The 19,849-nt window shown below is 28.6% G+C and overlaps 2 protein-coding genes and 1 long non-coding RNA gene across 3 annotated transcripts; 1 reads left to right on the forward strand and 2 right to left on the reverse strand.

The window, feature by feature from the left end:
* Positions 1-9,181: 9,181 nt before the first annotated feature.
* On the forward strand, positions 9,182-9,889 carry LOC119687755. The gene is made up of 3 exons (XR_005253258.1): positions 9,182-9,313; positions 9,387-9,489; positions 9,723-9,889. It is a non-coding gene; the product is annotated as an uncharacterized LOC119687755 (long non-coding RNA).
* A 6,243-nt stretch (positions 9,890-16,132) lies between these two features.
* On the reverse strand, positions 16,133-16,991 carry LOC119662157. The gene is made up of 3 exons (XM_038071714.1): positions 16,788-16,991; positions 16,557-16,643; positions 16,133-16,494 (listed from the first exon to the last, which is right to left on the reverse strand). Exons 1-3 carry the CDS (start codon positions 16,851-16,853, stop codon positions 16,159-16,161), a joined length of 489 nt encoding a protein of 162 aa, XP_037927642.1. The 5' UTR covers positions 16,854-16,991; the 3' UTR covers positions 16,133-16,158.
* Positions 16,992-18,844: 1,853 nt separating this feature from the next.
* LOC119661885 lies at positions 18,845-19,630 on the reverse strand. The gene is made up of 3 exons (XM_038071390.1): positions 19,461-19,630; positions 19,295-19,381; positions 18,845-19,240 (listed from the first exon to the last, which is right to left on the reverse strand). The coding sequence occupies exons 1-3, from the start codon at positions 19,530-19,532 to the stop codon at positions 18,932-18,934; spliced, it is 468 nt and encodes a 155-aa protein (XP_037927318.1). The 5' UTR covers positions 19,533-19,630; the 3' UTR covers positions 18,845-18,931.
* Between the last annotated feature and the right edge of the window lie 219 nt (positions 19,631-19,849).

Genomic DNA, 19,849 nt, shown 5'->3' on the forward strand with positions numbered 1-19,849 from the left:
AACTTAGTTTTTATATATACAGTACGCACTGTAACATTAGCACCAAAAACAATGGAGGAAAGAAAAGAAACAATTCAAATGCTGATTAATATTCCTCATAATTTATTGTATTTCAGAAAAGCAAATTGGATTACAATAAAATGCCAGCTAATAGCACTAAATAAACGAAAATAGGAAAGAAAATAAAATAATTTCAATTCAACTTTTCATATATTACTAGACAACCCGGTAAACGTTGTTTTGCCGTATAAATTATTTCTAGTGATTATTTTTTTTTAAATAATTGATGACAAATGTATGGTAGGTATGTAGGGATGGAAAGAGGAAGAGCAATAGAAGGAGGAATTGAGCGCTGTAGATGATGATTGCCGATAAAAAGAAAAAAAACACCAATCACTCGTTAATTCAATATGTTTCATTAGAATAACGGACATATTCATTGTTTGATCTCTTAAAAGTTAAATTTAAATTTAGAAAGTAATATGTTTTATCCTAAACCATGAAAATTAAAAATAAAGTACGATATTTTTTGACAGTCTGTCTTTAGCCAACACAAATAGGTTTGACGGTTTGGCAATGCGAGAACATGCCACGTATAGTTGTCCGTGTGAAAAACACGGTGTTTCCTAATTTGAAATAGATTTCATTTAGCTCTTTGTTACGTGTTATTTTTTCCTTCTTCATATAGTAGATGAAGCATACACCCTTTATCTGCTATCGCTCACTTATTATAAGCCAAACACTGGCGAAGTAATGGGTCCAAAATATGAGAGAGTATGAAGGCGTAGGAGTTTTTTCACACACGTAAATATAATACGGAATAAAAAGTCTATACTTTTCTTTCGATCTCTACATCTCTACAATTGAGTGTTCGACGAAAATATGAATAAAAATATTATGCAGTTTTTTATATGAATGGGGGAACACTCAATTTATGAACAGTTAGATGGTCCCATATTTTGGTCGCCAGTCATGTAAAATGTTTATATGTGGAAAGCTAATCCGATTTGGGTATAAGTTGTGGTGGTTTTGTTCGCGAACTGGTTATCCTCCGGAACAACGGATAACTACGATAAGAAACTTGATCTAAGAGCCGAAGTTTTATTTCGATTAATAGAAAACGTTCAGTTTTCACAATTAATAAGTTGAAAGTAAAATCATAAGCAAGCACAAGATAATATCTAGAAAGGTATAATAATGTTTCTCAAATGAAACTATGGTATTATAACCATAACGCAGACTACGTTAAAATACGAAATAAAATAAACTAAAATACTCCTAACACTTTCCCCAACTCATATTGACCCATAAATTTAAATAACTTTTGTCTGGTATTCTGTTAGTGGATGACTAGCGGTGCGTATCCGCTCCTTACATTTCCCCATTCTCATTTTAAAATAGAAAATCATTAACAATTAATATAAGTCATATTACTTCAAATTCTAATTTATTCGCTGAAAGCATTTATAAAGAAATATGTGTATATATAAGCAAAATGCTCCACGATACGATGAGTGTATGTTTGTATGTTGCAACTCAAAAAATCTGAACTGCCATAAACACACCAAAAATTTTGTGTATTCGAATTATTCAAGTGTAAAAATAATGCCTGCGTGAAATTGAAATTTTGAAAACACTTACCAAAAACGGCGGTGCGAAGGGTCAGCATGGACCTCGGAAACGACTTCAGTATTATATGCAAATAACGTTAATTATAATGCAAATTTAAATATTTTAACTAAAGAGCAAATGTCATGAAAATCAAAAAATTTTCATGAAGGCATGTGTGTTTCATAATAAATCGAAACGCATTTCACCTCACAGAACAGCAACCATCCTACGTATGTCCTTTAAAACCAATTTTAATTTTAAAGTTATTTGAAATAATTTTAAATTATTTGTCCTTTTTTATTTACAGCACGTTTGCTTATACGAGTATAAGCAGTTTTCGAACTAGAAAAAGGATGTAAATTAAGGATAAGTGCAGCTGATTGATAAAAGTTAAGTATATTTTCATTGATGGGAAAATCGTCTATATAATTTATTTCTATTACTAAAATATTGTATTTCTAAATATTGGAGAGGAAGTATATAATATTGGACAGTAGCGAGGCGTCAGCTTTTTGGCAAGGTGTTCACAATTTGATCAAAACAGAAGAGTAAGAGTAAGAAACTCTCAAGCATTCATTTACTCTTTTACTTTATATTTACTATGCCCGGTTCAGTTTTTTAATGAACCATTTGCCCATATAAAACAGCAACCGTGACTTTGATTGTATTTGCACGGTTTGTATGAACATGGAGTTCAGTTTAGTCGAGTGAACCTCTAGTCAAATGTAAAGCGATTTTCGCTCAGTCATTTCTTTTCTCTTTTGTATTTACTTTGCATAACATTGAAGGCTCACTTTTTTTATTGAACCGCTTGCACGCATTAATTTAAGAGTTGTGATTATTTTACGTACATATTTTGCGGGGCTTGTTTTCTCTTTTATTTTTATATTTGTTTGTATGTTTTGTGTTTATTCAATATTGAACATAGTCCCAATGTGAATGTTATTTCATTTGCATGCTTTGTAAGCAGCGTGGTGCAGTTTTTATTCTGAACCTTAATATATTTTAAGAGGAATATGTTTACTCTTTTATTAATTATAAGTAATGTTGGGTGTAATTAACTTATGTGTGTTTGGTTTTGTTTGTATTATACGTTTTGTGTTTATGTAAATATGTTTGGAAAAGCTATTATAAAAAATGTTAAGTAGCAAAATAGCGAGATTATTTACCTAATAAAAAAAAGATCCAATAAGGAAGCTTTGTTAAGGTGTTCAGTGAACACTCTGAACCATTCGACGCCTCGCCTCTGATAATGGATCATACGTATATATACAGTAATTGTAAAAAGTATACGGAATTTAGAATCCCAAAAACTATTGACAAAAATTCAACGATTTTAATGGACTAAATATCGTACTCACCTGATAGAGGACCTGTGTGACTTTTTCTGTGCTTAAAGCTAAATTACCAGTATAGTAAAATGGTATTTTGAGTCGATTACAGCAATGAAGTCGCAATGATGAAATTAAAGCCTGTAACTCACAACCAGATACGCTATAATGCATTTGATGAGATCTATTTTAAAGGGGAAGATAGATTTTGATTGATTGATTAAGCATTTTTTGTGTTTTATTTTAATTTAAACTATTTTTTAATACGAATTCATTACGTCATCGTAATGTTAATTTGAAAATGAATGGTACGAAGAAATGTGTATATAAAAAAATGTTGATGATAATAAAATAAATTTATATTAACTTAATAATAAATTTGTACTTACTAAATATATCGACCTTTCAATTTTTTAGCCGATTCGCATGTTTTTTTTTCACAGAAGAGGAATGATTTTAGGATCTACACTCGTTCCAGCTGTTTAGGTGTATTGAACCTTTCGCACTGTTTAGTGTTTAATGGTTCTATGTATTTAGATTCTTATGGCTAATGATATTTTTTATGAAAGATGTGAAAGATTTTCTCTGAAAAACTGCATTGAAAGTTATATTCAATCTAAATGAATTTTTTCCTAAATCTCCTTCAAAATGCCTTTCATTCATCGAACAAATGCCCTGTATTTTATATAAATGTATGTATATTCCAGGGTAAATGGAGCACAACACAAATCCGATGTAAGCGATACTAAATATATTTCAATTGTTAAAAGTTTTTGCTTGAGTGATTTTTATGAAATCATATTTTTCGATGTTAAATTACGATTTCTATTTATTTCTTTTTCTATTTTTTATTTTCCATTATGTAAAATATTTTTTTTTCCTTTTGCAAAATAAATGCAAAATAAAAATTCGCGTTTATAATCTATGTGTACGTGTTTTGATTTAATTTAAGCAATAAATTTTTATATCTGGTATTTTTTCTTATTAGGAATTCCGATATTAAAACAACTGTTGCTGAAAACAGCTTGTCGCTCCTCTTAAAACTAAAATTGTTTGCAAATATGTCACAAAAACAAATTCTGTCGGAAAAAGTTTAAAATTTTTAATCTTTTCAATTAAGTGCATAAGCTTAGTATAGTTTTAGGCGGATGTTGCTTATTAAGTATATATCACATCAAAATGATGAGACGCTATGAGGCGACGCGACGATGTTTATAGTTTGGATTAAAAATAAATATTAAAAATTATGAAATGGAATAATTTGTGGAAAATTAATAAAATTTTTTGAAGTGATAAAGAATACTTAAAACTGATATAAATGACGTGTGCGCGAGTTCGAGTAAATTGATGATAAATTTAGGCAAATAGTAAATTATGTCGGTATGGCACGAATGTTGATATTTACCAGAATTTCGAGTAGGGTGAATTACATAAAAATTAAGTAATTTAGGTATTACTATTGTGAAAATTTTATAAAATGTTTAATAAATAAATAAATAAATTTAATAACTTTTCACCAAAAATAATAAATAAGTACAATAAATAAATAAATAAAAAAATGAATAAATATTTACGTAAGTGCAGTGCAAAAAAATACTAAAAAAATTTTACCTCAATTTACTCGAAATTGCACACGGTCATAGTTGAATGAAAACTTTATTAAAGTTAAAAGCTGCATATAAACCAGTAAAGATATAAGGTTTTAAGGCTTAGTAATATTTTATCTACTTCAGTGGTGTCACAAACGGCCATCATTTGTGCTCAAATTATTTCTGTAAGTATAAAGAAAATAAAAAAATTCTTCAAAATCTAAAGTCAATGAAAGCGCTTTATAGGTATGGGATTATAAATTCTTTCACAATGTTAGAGGTTTAGTTCTTGATGAACGTGTAAGGTGTTATAATATTTAAAAAGAAAGGACCACAATACAAGCATAGTTTTATCAATATACCGCAAAAGGAACCCAAGCCAACTTGAATCTCTCTAATTACTAATAGAACGTGATATTGCAAGATATTGCCATCACTGTTGCAATCTGTCGAGTATAATTTTTTGGCAAATAGTAAATCTTGAACTTTAAATGCTGTAATGGAACTAAAGTGGAACTAAAACCGCGATTCAAAATAAGTTTCAAAAACAAAAAGAAACAAATATTGCTAACATAGTTTACTCAATTTAGAAGTTCTCCTTTTAAATCAACTTTATTTGATATTTTCAAAACAGAAATGAAGATGTGAGAGAAGAACTAAGAAGTAAAAACTTTTAACTCTAAATAATGTGAAAATGTACTCTCAAACAATAAAAAAATAAAATCCTCGTTTTTTTTTTGTTCTATAACATGATACTCTTAGCCTCTTATAACGCGTTTTCTTATTAAGACATTTTGTGTTAATCGTGTAATTTACTGTGTTATAGGAGAGATTACTGTACTTAAACTTTTCTTCGGCAAAAATCGCTGGATGTGAACATACAATTAGATTCACTATTTCACTATTCAATTTATATGGCAACAATGGAAATGCTTCTTTACTTTTGCTGTTTGAGTTGCACTCGTCGTCTGGTAAACACTAACTGCACGGAGCGGTACGCAGATCTTAGATCAGTCATTGAATAATCACCAAACCTATGAGGTACACACAAATTAGTCAGTGAGATGGGTGGAACTCTGCAGAAACTCCTCAGCTATCAAAAAGTAAAAGTGGCCAGATGCACTAACTCGAAAAAGGTTCAATCTTACATTATAAAAGCAATAACTTCTATTTTTAATTTTATTTAGGTTTTATTTAAGTTGCATTTTTGTACTTACAGTTTAATTATATTGTATTATAATATATTGCAACAGTTTCATTTATATACACATCCGTATATATACGTAGAAATGTAAGCATTTTAATCGTTGATATTTTTTTGATATTACATAAATACTATTTGTGCTCAGTAGCGGGAACTAACTCTTGAACCATTCCTTTTGCCATAGTTAACAGGATTCTTCAATAGAAACTTTAATAAAGTTTCATTTATCAAAATTTCTGGTTGTTAGTATTAAAATATATAGTCTGTACAGTCTTGATTATCTGTACCTTTATTATCTGATGGATCCCTTCTTATTTCCCTTTCCGCCCGAAAACGCATCTGGTTGCTATAGTTCGAAGTATTCAAATAATTTAATTTTCATTTTACATCGCACAGCTCAAGCTATTTCGATCTTTTTACCTCAATATCTATTCGCTGAACACTTCGAATATCCGGAAACATGAATAAAATGAACGATACTAACCAAGTGCCTAATATAGTATGAGATTGCCGTAATCACGGCTTTAATGATTGTGTGTTGATATGTGGTTTTGGATTTAGTTTGAAACAAAATATCGAAACCGAGCCAAAGTATAAAAAATATTAGTGTTATTAATTATTGAAATCAAACAGAAGCAACAAATAATATGTGTGAATATATAAGCATTATAAAAGTCATAATATGTATTCAATATCTGACTGATCAAAGAAATAGAAACCAATTGACTTTCGAATTAAAGTCTAAAGAAACTTTCTTACTTATCAACTTCTTGGCTATTTCCCACAATATCACCGTATTCGGTTTTCAAAGTCAGACAATTTGAAGCTTAAATTCTTAAAGCACTTAACACTAAAACTGAAATCATTTAGGTATTCGCAATTGTGTTTTGATTATTCAAGAGTTTAACGTTTATTCTGTAGCAAATTTTCATTAGTGCATTTAGTACAATGCACATACATAGATACTTACCACCACACGTAAACATTCTCACTTCTGTAATTTCATTTTCCGAATTTATTTAATCGCATACCAGGTAATCTGCTATTTACATAAAGTGCTGCATATCCTTGAGTGTATTTGAATTGTTAAGTAAATCGTACATTTTACGTACATTTAAGCAATACAATTTCAATTATATTCACATTCAGATTCAAATTCAGATTCAGCTCCAGCTCCAGGTTAAGCTTCAACTGCAGCTTCGGATTTGGATTCGCAATCGTATGAGTATTTGTTTATATATTTATATTTGCTTTACCATAATATTGGAAATGAAGGTAGCAGCGATGCATTGATTCGCAGAGAATATAAATTTCATTCAATGAAGTTCCTTAACATATGGTGTACTAACTATACAACAACATGAAGTAATTTCAATTAAAGTTTCATTAATATCGAAACAATTAATGTGAACATTTAATATTCATGAATAAGATACTAATTATTATATGATTAAAGTTCAAACTATGGCCCAACTAGGCATTAACTAAGCTGAATATGTTTGATTGGTTGCTGTGAAATTTAAGTTTAATACATATTAAAATATCACAAAAAAAATAAAAATAGAAAGAAAAGATACTCAATAGTGTTTACAACTCAGGTATATACCCAGATGACTAGCTACAACGTTTATAGCACTAGATGCCAGAAAATGTGATGAGTATCGCTTAATGAGCCTAGTGAACCATAGTTTCAAATTGTTTCTTAATTTTTTAATTAATAATACATACAAGAATATACAAAAAATGTGTAGCGGTAATGGGACGCACACAATTTGACTTTAGAGATTCTATGGGAACTCGAGAAGCTTTATTCAAAACTGCAAAGATATGCTAAAACTTGTCTATATGAGCTTCATAAATTACGAGAGCGTACTTGAAAAAAATATTGAACACACTAGAACTTAGTCTACTGCTAAGAATGAGATATATGAAATGTCACGTATGGGCAGGGTCTTATTCTATGAAGTAGAAACGTGAGTTCTTAAAACAACCGCAATGAATAAATGGGATGCTTTCAAAATGGGGTGTTATCGCCGTCCATTGAAAATACCTTGGACCGATAGAGTTACCAATGAAGAAGTGCTCAGAAGAATGCAGCAAGAAAGGGAACTGTTAAAAACCATGAAAAAAGACAAATAGCATAATTGGGACACATAATACGTACATCCAAAACGAAGTATTGCAACTTAGGCGGAAACAACCCTCAGGACATCGAACTATTGGCAAATTGATACACTCTGCGCGATTGAGAGAGCTATATACAGCTGTATAGATTATAGTTTAATGTAAAATGATGAAGGTTAATGTGTTAAGAACTAAATGTTACCTTTTATGATTGCTTGTAGTATTATTAAAGAAAAATTTTAGGTATTGAAAGTTTAAACTGAAAACTATGTGGAAATAAGCTTATTGTTTATATGGTAAATGCGACACTCAAAGTGAGTAAGTATAAAAATATTTTACTACTAGTAGTAAATACAGCAAAAAGTTTGTCACACTATTTTAAAGTAAATAGTAGTTAGGTGAATAATGGATCTAATAAATCTGTGGCTAGAGTCCCCAGCATATGAAATATCATATAAAAGATAAGTAGTTAATAGAAAGGAGAGTAAGAGAATTGACAAACGAATTTAAAAAAAAAAAAAAATTGAAATCGAAAATTGACAATTGGTGAACATGTTGTGTGCTATTTAATATCTCATTATTTTTCTCGGTTATTTATATAAAAATCATCTACTCATCACGGAAAACAACGAGACTGTATGTACCCTTCCATCAAACTGCGAAATTTTATAGAAATAAATCAGTTTCCTGTGGTTCTATGCTCCACAAAGAGATACCTTCTGCTCAAAAAGTAGCCGGATTTTGTAAATAAAACACACAAATTTAAATTATATTCCAAATTTATTTTATCTCTTTCAAAATATGCTCCATCTAAAGCAATACACATATGCCAACGTTTAACCCAATCTTCTATACTCTTTTATGGCTTTTAGTTCCTTCAGCGAATTCTCTTTTACCGATTCAATCGACGCAAAACGTTCACCACGAAAGGGCAATTTGAGTTTCGGGAATAGGAAAAAGTCGCACGGATCCAGATCTGGCGAATATGGTGCTTGAGCGATGACAGTGGTGTTGACAGCCGTGTTTTGTCAAAAAAACCCGTACAACAAGAATTTTCCATAGTAAAAATCGCTAAAAAAATTTTTGGAAAAGGTCTATTACTTAAGGAGTAGTTGATAAACAACAAAACACTCTTTGAGCAGAAGGTAAAGGAATTAAGAAGAAGAGAAGAAATTAGACCCTAAAAGTAAACCGCCTATAAGTCAGGATTTTTGAACTTTTTGTTTAATTTTTGTAATAGTTGGCCCTGAAATTCAAATTATTTTGGTATCCCAAATAAAAAAACTATGCAGTTCTTATTAAGTATTACAAATTAAAGCTTTTAACGCAGTAACGTAAAGCTACAGAATATGCAAATCACTTGTTGACGTCACCGTACAAATGACTAGCTTCACTTTCCGCTAATGGCCAAACATATGGCCCCAAAACTAAGGCGTTTATATTCTGCGCTTAGGGTGAGGAACAATTCTATATTCTACGAATAACAGTATTTACTCTCATAACTTTCCTTTTCTTTATTAAATTTAGAAAATTCATGCAGTTTTATAATAGATCGGTAGTCGGAACGCCCTAGTTCGCTTTAAAACATCAATTCAGTTTTTATACCTTACTTCATAATTCTGATAAAAAGGTAAAAGCAGAGCAAAGTTTTCATTTGATTTAAGTTAGATTCACTTCCAATAGGTGTATATACTTTTGTTTCAGATAAGAAATTATGCAATCTCACTTTGCAGAACTTATAAAATAAATTTGTCGAATTAAGAAGGCTAGAGCAAGTTCTATTATATGTATATAATTTACTCAGCTAACTTACAATTCAGAAAATAATATATTTATAATATTTATTTAATCTTCATAATATAGAATAGAATAGAATAGAATAAAAATAAACAAGGTACCAACTCCCAACGGAGCGGCGCACTGCGACGATTGTTGATCTTTTGTGCTGAAATATACCCTAACCGAACAGAAGACCTTCTACCTTTCGAATGAAAGCCAGAATATCAGCCATTGAGAACCTCGTTATATCAGAAGGGCAGAGTAGTTCTTGTGCGAGTGACTTCCTCTCGCACAGATCTATATCTTCATAATATCCTCATAGTATACAGATACTATATATTTGTAAAGTTATATACAATTTTTATAAAACAGGAAATAATAAACAATATATATACTATATTATTAACAAATAATATTAAAATATGTGTACATTAGAAATTATTTTTCAATAATTTGAGTTAATTCATTTGAGTTAAAAATAATGAACAAAAAAGACATCGTATGAGAGGTACTGTGTAATTGATCATATCTTTAACTATTGTAGTTGACAAAATTTTTCAGCTTAGCCCACCTCATTTTTATTTCTTGTTAATAACCAAACTCAGTCCAACGTTCAACACATATATGTTCTCCTCAGATCACGCTATTACTATCAAATAAAGCGTTATGATGGACAAGGTTGCAGAACTATAGTGGTGGTCACCTATTAAATTTATTGTGAATAACAACCAATAAGAACAAATAAGCTTTCTAGCGCACATTGCACATTATTGGACATAAAGTGGTAGATTCCTTAAAGACTATCTAAAATTTATAACCTGATGTGTACATAGAATTACTCGTCTCAACATAGTCCGATATCTATTTACATACACGAAGTAACACGAAGTAGTAGATACATTGCGTTATGTTAGATATAATGTGACCTTTCTATCTGTGGCTTAGGAAGCATTAAATTAAAAAATTAGTTTAGCAGTACAATAGACGTATAGACGGAGCTTCTGATATAAGTTATAAATGTAGAGTCAGAACTCTATTTAACTTACTTTTAAAATATTTTTCTAATAGGATGTTATTATTTTTCTTTACATATGTCATCATTGGAAGACACTGTCACTTGATTTTTTCTCAAACACATTTTCTTTTGTTGTTAAGTATATAAAATATTATATTTTAATTATAAAATGCAAATTACTTATATAGTTTTAGGCAGGTTACGTACAAGATTGTGGTTGCGTTATAAATTTGAGTGCCGCCGATAAAAGTTTATTAGGTATTAACCGTCACATCTAAGTAAGGATGGGACTACATTTCTTCGTAAAATATCAACTCGGTTCTAATTCCATAGTGATGATTCTTTTCCTAAATTCACTCAAGATTTTCCATTTTACTTATTAATATTTTTGGGTTTTGAAAATGTTTAAAGAAAGAACCTCTACTTACGGCAAAATAACCAGATTTCTGTTTAGATCGTTATTACACAGAAGCTTTCACAGAAGTCACTTGTATGAAATATCTAAGTAAACAGTCTTTGGTATTACAATTAAAAACAGCGAAAAGATGCGTCTTGGTAATTGAAGAAAAATAACCTCAGATTTTATGGGAAGCAGTACATGTGCGTCCCTCTTGGAAAAGTTTTTGCAAGGAAGAGTTCATCAAAGAGTATTTCGTGATGTGAAGGGCACTTAACTCGCTGAATAAATTAAAGAATAAATTAAAGAATTCGCAGAGGGGCATTATTGAGAATATATGAACCAAAGAAAATAGAAAGGAACATATAATAATGAACGCATGATTTCAGATACGGTATCGATTTTATTTTTGGATAACTGCTGGTACAAATAAACAAAAATGTTTTGTTTTTGCATATTTGGGTATGTTTTTGTTGAACTATAAAAACTTAAATAATGATAATTAATTAATTTTTTATTTATCAATTTGTTATATAATAATATTAATTGGAACATATTCTGTTATATTAATAGAAAATATTTATTATCTATGGTATATTGTTAAGTTTAGAATTTATTGCTTAAATAATTTATTTTTTTATATACAGTATATAATTAGATTTTATTATAAAAATTATTGTATAATAATATAATTAACTTTTAAAGTAAAAATATAACCTAAAAATGCGAAAAGACTTTCAATAATTCATGAAATAATATAAATCATAACAATATTCAATCCTTTAGAATTTTATAATGTTTTAATTTATTTTGTTTCTTAGCAATTTATTATTATTTTATTAATTGTTTATTAATTTATAATGTTTAATTTATTTGGAAAAATTAATATATTTAAAAATTAAAACTATCTTTTTAAATTTAATGTAATTTTTATATTAATTTCTTCGATTTAAACATTTTCCAGAATAAATATTTTTGCTTTATATATATTTTTTGAAGGTGGATTAATTCCAACTCTAGCATTAATCTTAGGACGAGGATATCCATTTAAACATTTACAAACCGGAATTTAATTATTATTTCATACTTTGTATCTTTGCCCATGTTAATAGGAATTTTTTATTATATTGAAAATTCAGGACATTTAAATATATATATATTAAGTAATAATATATTTAGTTATAAATGATTGTATTTTTTAATAATTGTGGTTTTTTAATTTTCTTTTTTTTTTATTTGTTTGTTAAAAATTTAATTATATATTAATTAACGTCTTTTTGATTGAAGGAATTTTAGTTAGATTAAATTGTTTATATCAAATTGATTTAAAATCATTAATTATTGATTCTTCTGTTGCTTAATTAGGAATTGTTTAAATATGTATTACAAATTTATAAAATTGAGGACTTTGTGATAGATATAAGTTATTAATTGAACATGGATTATATTTCTCAGATTTATTTTGTTTAGCTAACATTAGAAGTCGAAGTTTATTAATCAATAAGGAATTATTGAATTTTATACCTTCATTATCTTTATAATGATTTTTATTGAGTTTCAAAAATATAGCTACTTTAGATATATAAGCAGAAATTTCATTAATAAAAAGATATTTAATAATTATTTCATCATTATTAGTATTTATATTATATTATTCAGAAGTTTGTTCATTTGCAATGAGGAATAATCCAGAATTTATAGAGCTAACGTCAAATTGATTTTCTTTGAATTTCTTAATTATGAAAATTGAAATACAGTGAAACTTCCATAAATCGAAAATAAATTTTGCAAAGAAAAGGTTCGACTTACAGAGAGTTCGAGTTAGAGAATTTTTTAATTTTTTTTTTTGAAAGAACCTTTTTTCATTTTTAAAAGAAACAAGAATTACATTTTAAAATATTTATTTATTTGCAATTAAATAAAGCACAAAAGTTAAAGTGAAGTAAAATATTAAGGAATTAGGTTTTGGGACTTTAATTTTTTTCTTATTTTCAGTAAAAGAGAATCCACTTAATTCATCCTCTTATAGTGATCATTAGTTGTAGTATCATTCGTTTGCAAATATAAATTTTGAATGGGTCTTCTAGTTCATTCTTGAAAGGCTGATGATTACGTCCACCGAAACGTCAACATCACTTTCCAAATAAATTTAAGTGACAGACTAAAATACTTGTAATTGGAACTAACCAGATATCCCGACTTCTTGGAAAATTTCAACAATACTAGCATAAAATATTTTATAATTATTAAGATTTATATATTATTTTAAAATATATATCGGTATTTTTATTGTGCCGCTCACGGGTTTTCGTGCAAATGCTCCAATACCTCCACTTTACAAACTGGTGTTCCATAGATCATAACATATAAGTTCTAAAAGCAGATCATGAAATTTCAAACACTCTTCGATTTAACATTGTCAAATTAGAAAAGGAAAATTTAAACATTTCATAGGCCCCAAACCATAACCTACCATTCACTAATAGTATTAGAAACATCTTATATATCGAATGAGAGAAAAACAGTTCTGGAAAACTTAAAAGTATATGCAACTATACTTTTGTAAATACAAATAAATTCATTTGCATTTGGTATTCAATTTAAATCCTCAAAAAATTAAAAAAACAGCAGACGTGAAAATACTTTGAACTCCAATACCAACTTAAAAATGTCTTTAGATAATAATACCTGTAGGTCATGTCATGAGTATGATGTCCTATAGCGACACGAGCCAGAACCAGTTACCTCATGCGTGGCATTTTAAATCCAGAAGACTTGAATAAAATCAATGCATAATTTTCAAGTACATTGGGAACCGGAAAAGGTGTGGCTATTGATAATACTGAATTAGTTAAATTATAAAAATCAAAAGTACTGCTGAAAAATAACAGAAAAAGTAAACCAAAAAAGCAGAAGATGAGATAAATTACAAGTTTTCCTCACACTGATTTTGATACTATTGTAAAATGTAGTCATTTTTTGAAGAAAATGAAGCCTTGAAAGCATTATTTACAATGCGCATCAATGACTGTTAACCAAATTTTCATTTCATGTAAATTTCTTTAAGATATATGTTGTGTTCATAGTTTAAGAGGAAACTACTAATTTGCATAATTTTTGAAAATTTTGCATTTAAATCATTAGTCAATTCCAAATTCAATTCACACTTATTACCTCACATTTTATTAGATACGCCAAGGATATGGAAACAATAGATTTTCATAAAGTGTTTGGGGAGTTTTGAAGTCAAGCTTCAATTCACACAAAATGCGACATTGCTTCAAATCAAAATGGCAAAACTTTGAAAAGTCATATAAAATTCATAAACTCGAGCTTAAGTAAGTAAACTCCAGTAAGAAGTTGTATAGCGACTAGTAACTTGTTTCGATATTAATAATTCAAATAAATTTGAAACTGAAATCCCTAATATATACACTCTGACTCAGCAAGTTAAATTTAATTACATAATGAAATCTATAATTATAATATCACTTTCGCGATGTTATAATATGCAGCATATATCTATTTTTCTCTTAACGTCTCCTCACCTTTTCAAAAAACTTGCACATCTCTCACGGCACCAAATACAAATCTTACTTTGAAGGCTTTGTTTAAGTGATGCACCTATCTTATGAATTAATATGCATTTTTTACATATATTATATATTTTTACACAATTTATATTCATTTCATCATATAATACAGTTCATTTGAACCGAATAGAAGTTCTAATTGCATCGGTGTTCGTTAAAGAGAACTTCCACTGTACTTACGACGAACATTCATTTTGATATATGCAATCCAAATGAATTCTGTTATTTAAATAACAGATAATGCCTTAAATCATATATACAAATATATAATTTATGTATTATTAATAGAAGTCAGCATAACATAATGCTTTGTATTGTGGATCATAAGAATGGACTTCTTAAGTTTTTCTAAAATATCCAAATAAATATTTTTTTGTGCAACATTTTTTTTCAAAATACATATTTCAAAAATTCCAATTAAACCCTACAAAACAAACTTTACCATTTAGCACAATTTTTATCAAACAATTGAACTTTCTATAGGAAAACATCATAATATTTTTATTGAACAAACATTTTCACTGCGCAAATATTTGGAACAATTAAATAGCCTTTTATTTTAGCACCAAATAGCCTTTTATTAGTTCCAAATAATTCAAGTCATTTTCCACGACGATAATTTTGTTTATTCCTTGCCTTTCTTAGGTCACAAGATGAAGCCTTCGTTCAATGCATAGAAACTGTGAGTAAGACATTCAGCAAATGGAAACATTATATACATATACGCATATATAATCATATATAGGTATATATATGCATATTTGCATATTTATTGAAATTTTTAATATTTAACTTTGATGATGCGAATTTCGTTACTATCTTCATTAAAAACCTTCAAATTATTCTTCATTTTTACCTTTTACTCTGAAATATTGAAACCCATGGATGCACCGATGATGATGGCTAAAAATGGCGTTAACAATATTTCCAAATGTACTTATAGCAAAATTTAAGTAAAAATTTATTTTAATTTTACTTTTTGCTGTTCCTATTTCCAAAATCTAGTAAAATGAAGAAGGTGGTAATAGCTAGTTCTTATTTTATACTATATGAAATATATTTACAACCAATAGAACTGATTAGAGTCTCTAAAACCAACGTTATTACTACTTATATTTTGCTATTATCCACCGCATTACTGTAAGATTATTAAGCAGTTGATCAAAGCCCTGATTTTTAATTATATGATATATATGGTATGTTAGAATAACCCACACATATTGTAGACTATTTAAGTAGTATTCACCAGTGCTTGTTCGCAGTACCTACTTTAGTTTGTCCATAATCTATTTTTATTGTCTCTGGAATAATAAAATAATGACAACGGTAGTCTGTTGGTCGAAGAAAAATATAGCACCGAAAACAAAGAACTTTGGAAATCATTTCAAATTTTCAGCGGACATAATTCATATTTGTGACAAAGAAAATATGAAAACTCAAAGCAGGGTCATCTAAAATCTTGTTAAAAGAATTTATTAAACAACAAAAATTAGCTACGAAAAATGATATCGGTCTTTATTCTTCTAAATGTTGAAACTCGATTTCTAAATATTGAAACTCCATTTCAAGTATTTTGAATTTTTCATTAATTTCTAAAATTATGAATTTCTGTTGAAACCACTTTTCAGTGCCAATATCTCCGTCAAAGGTAATAGTACCGCGAACATTAACACTGTAACCTATACACTCCTTTTCCTTGTACTCTCTGAGTCTTTCAGCTTCAATATTTTTAAGGACATGTTCACTTCTTGGTAGGTTGATGTAAAAGGACATAATGTATGGTAATCCATGATACTCCTGATCCATGAAATTGAGAGTTGTTGTAGTGTGATCAATCAATAAATGAATTTTCTGAATTTTTAAGAAATAAGAATTATAGAATAATGATAAATTAATACAAAAATATCACTTACATCACGATCCGTATCTAAAAAATTGAAAAAGTGAATGACAAGATCTTTGCACTGACTTGAGCACTTTGGACAATCATCCAACTCCGACTAATAATACAAACAAAATGTGTTGGCATAATATGATCAATTAAAAACAAATCAGTTTTATGCACAGTCGGAGAAAATTAATAAGATATAAATAAGTAATTACTGTCAATATACTAAGATACCTATAACACATGTCTTACATACCTCGGCGTCAGCATGCTTTAATGCCATATGGCTGCATTTTTCAAGCATTCTTTGCTTGTCTTCCATTATTTACAATTCTTTAGGTGCGGTTATTTGATTCATAAAGTGATGGCTTTCTGAGGGCCCTCCGGAGGAGTGTTTAAATTTAGGTTATTCCTAAAACAGAGTGGTTAAAGAACTTTATATTACTTTCTAAAATAATTATTATTTTTAAAATACAAATAAATTATTAAAATTAAAAAAATTTTGATACTGATATTTTTATAGCATTTCATTGATAGCTTGATTAAAAGAGACACCATTTTTTAAGCATGACACCATTTTTCGACAATGGACCAAACCACACAATATTGACATGGTTAGTAATAAAGAGCAATATACGGACGAAGTAAAGAAATTTTGTAGTTAAGTTGGGAAATAATAAATGAAGCGCCTATGGTTTTTTAGGTTTGACATTTTGAAAGAATTGAAATTTAAATAGACGTGAAATAGGCGTGTTTTGTTGCTGTTGAACTTTAGTGTTAAAAGAATTATTCCATATAGGTAAAAATAATTGTTTAGGGTAAAATGCCATAGCAAAAAGCATAATTGGAATCAGTCACTATTTTTGAATTATACATAATGCTAATGTTGATTAATTTAATAATATTATTAAAGAAATACCCCATGTTTGTAGATAGAGAGTCTTCCTCTGGCTAATTAATTATATTTTTCATACGTAAAACTTTTCAAAATACAAAGCCAGCATAACTCAATAAATGCTTACGGTTGGTCTTTCCCCAGAAGCTCAAAATTCATTCTATATAACAGCGGTCCCGTGTAATGAAAATCACCGAATTTTCAACAAATAAAATAAAATATATTTTTGAGCATAAATATTACTGTTCTGCAGTATTCCCATAGTAAAGTAGGTTTCTACTAGAATATAAAATGAAAAACTTATTCATTAAATGAGACACTTATATACTCATGTAGAATAGCATTTACTTACCTATTCTGGTTCACATATACAATAAATGCAACCATTCCATAAGGCACCATCCTTCATCTATTTTTGTATGATATGTTTAGGTCAGGCATTACTATAAATAATTGCCTTTTTACATCTACCTTTGCTAATAATTTAGCAATTTCATGTGTTTGAGCAGCTTTATAACAACTCAAAATTATTTAATTTTGAAGGAAAAATAGCTATATTAATGGCATATTAAAATCCATGAACAGAGATGTGTCCGTGTAACTTTAAGTCATGAAGAAGATACTGTTCCGATAATTGTTGAATGCAATTATAGCTTCATCATGCCTCAATTAGATAATGTAACCTCATTTGAAACTCAATTAAACATAATATTAAAGTGGCACTGGAAAACAAAAAAGCTTATAACAAACTTCATAAGATTATACTACATTTTCAAATCTTAAACCAATCATCCTTAAGTTTTACTATAAAGCCAACCAATTTTAACAATGTATCTTCAACTACACCAGAGTGAAAACGAAGGATAATCAGAAGAGCATCATTCTATATTACGTTTTAAAAACCAATAATAATCTTTAAGTAATTTAAGTCAAAACTTATTGGAATAAGTATTAAATAATTTCATAACTAAATGCATTAACTCTTCCGCCAGAGAACTAATTTTTGTGACTTGATCCTTACGTCTCAAAAGATCCGGAAATCTCGTTATAAGTCAAAATTAAACTCTCCTTATATTTACTTATTATTATAGTTGTCACACCTTTCTCTCTTTATCTCTCCTACTCTTGCCTCTTCTTCATGGCAAGAATGTGTGTATATAATATATAAACGAAGTACTTACATGGAATGTGCATATCCATTTTTCTAGTCCAGCTATAAGCAAGTACAAGCTCGGAAAATAAGAACTACTTATTATATTTAAATTGTACTTGTAGCATAATTTTTCAATGCAACTAAGTAGTATGCAGTATTATACTTATAAGTAGAATTTAGGAAATATAAACAGAAAAATTTAATGTAACAATTTATTTGCAAGTATTTTTTTCAAACAAAAAACTAAAATTTTTGTTTGTTTTATTTTACTTATTTAAATTTTAAAGATGTGAAATTATTTCAATTCGGAATTTTTATGAATTGTTACTTGTTCTTGAACCCATGAATGCTGTTAGACATATTTGAAACTAGTTTCAAATATCTTGAGGTACCCACCGATTTCCAGTAACAAGAAACGCTGCTCAAACCACTTGAGGTTGCTGGATTGGTTGCCGTTATAAGTCACAGTGCCACGAGCCTCAATATTGAACCCAATATGCTTCTTAGTGACGACGTTCTTTATCTTCTCAGACTTGATATGCTCAACATTGTGCTCACTATTAGGAAACTTTGCATAAAAACCCATCATATCAGCAATCCCACGATATTCCTCATGAATGTAAGTAAGAGTAGCGTTGTCATCACACAGGTACTTGATTTTCTAAATATTTGAGAGTATTATTGAACGCTATTTCAGTTTCAAATAATAACTTACATCACGATCAGTATCCAGCAGTTGAAAGAACTTAAAAACCATTTCCTTTGATTGGTTTATACACTTGGAAAAGTCTTCAAATTTAGGCTAAAAATGAATAACAAAAACATTTTTTTTTCAAAAAAAAAATTGACATTTAAAAAAATATTAACTGCTATTATTGTACCACAAATCCATATACAACGGACATATCAATGGGCTTATCACCAACACCAAAATCTTTTGGGTCCTGCTCCATAATTGCTTTTATTTAACGGACAAGTAACGTAACAATTTTGACTAGAGAGAGTACCGTACTACAATCTAAGCTTGTATGCAACTGAATAAAAATGTTAGAATAATTTTAACTTGTCAATTTTTTTAAGCTGTCTAAATTCTATTCCAGACTACTTTGATGAAAACAGTGTTTCATATTCAGCACAAGTATACATTATTCAAAATAAAAAAAATTAAAATATTGATTCAATTTTATTGTTAATTTTTTATAGTAAATATTTATAACTTTTTGTTTTGCTCTATTGCAATATATATTTAGTATTATAATAAACAGTATCT

The sequence above is a fragment of the Teleopsis dalmanni genome, chromosome X (genome assembly GCF_002237135.1).
Source record: "Teleopsis dalmanni isolate 2A chromosome X, ASM223713v2, whole genome shotgun sequence".
Classification (NCBI taxonomy): Eukaryota; Metazoa; Arthropoda; class Insecta; order Diptera; family Diopsidae; genus Teleopsis; species Teleopsis dalmanni.

Coding starts and splice junctions, on each gene's coding strand:
- LOC119662157 (XM_038071714.1), bottom strand. CDS start 16,853: ATGGAAGACAAGCAAAGAATGCTTGAAAAATGCAGCCATATGGCATTA. Junction 16,644..16,787: donor TAAAGCATGCTGACGCCGAG/GTATGTAAGACA, acceptor TTGTATTATTAG/TCGGAGTTGGATGATTGTCC. Junction 16,495..16,556: donor TTTTAGATACGGATCGTGAT/GTAAGTGATATT, acceptor TTAAAAATTCAG/AAAATTCATTTATTGATTGA.
- LOC119661885 (XM_038071390.1), bottom strand. CDS start 19,532: ATGGAGCAGGACCCAAAAGATTTTGGTGTTGGTGATAAGCCCATTGAT. Junction 19,382..19,460: donor CCGTTGTATATGGATTTGTG/GTACAATAATAG, acceptor ATTCATTTTTAG/CCTAAATTTGAAGACTTTTC. Junction 19,241..19,294: donor TGCTGGATACTGATCGTGAT/GTAAGTTATTAT, acceptor TCAAATATTTAG/AAAATCAAGTACCTGTGTGA.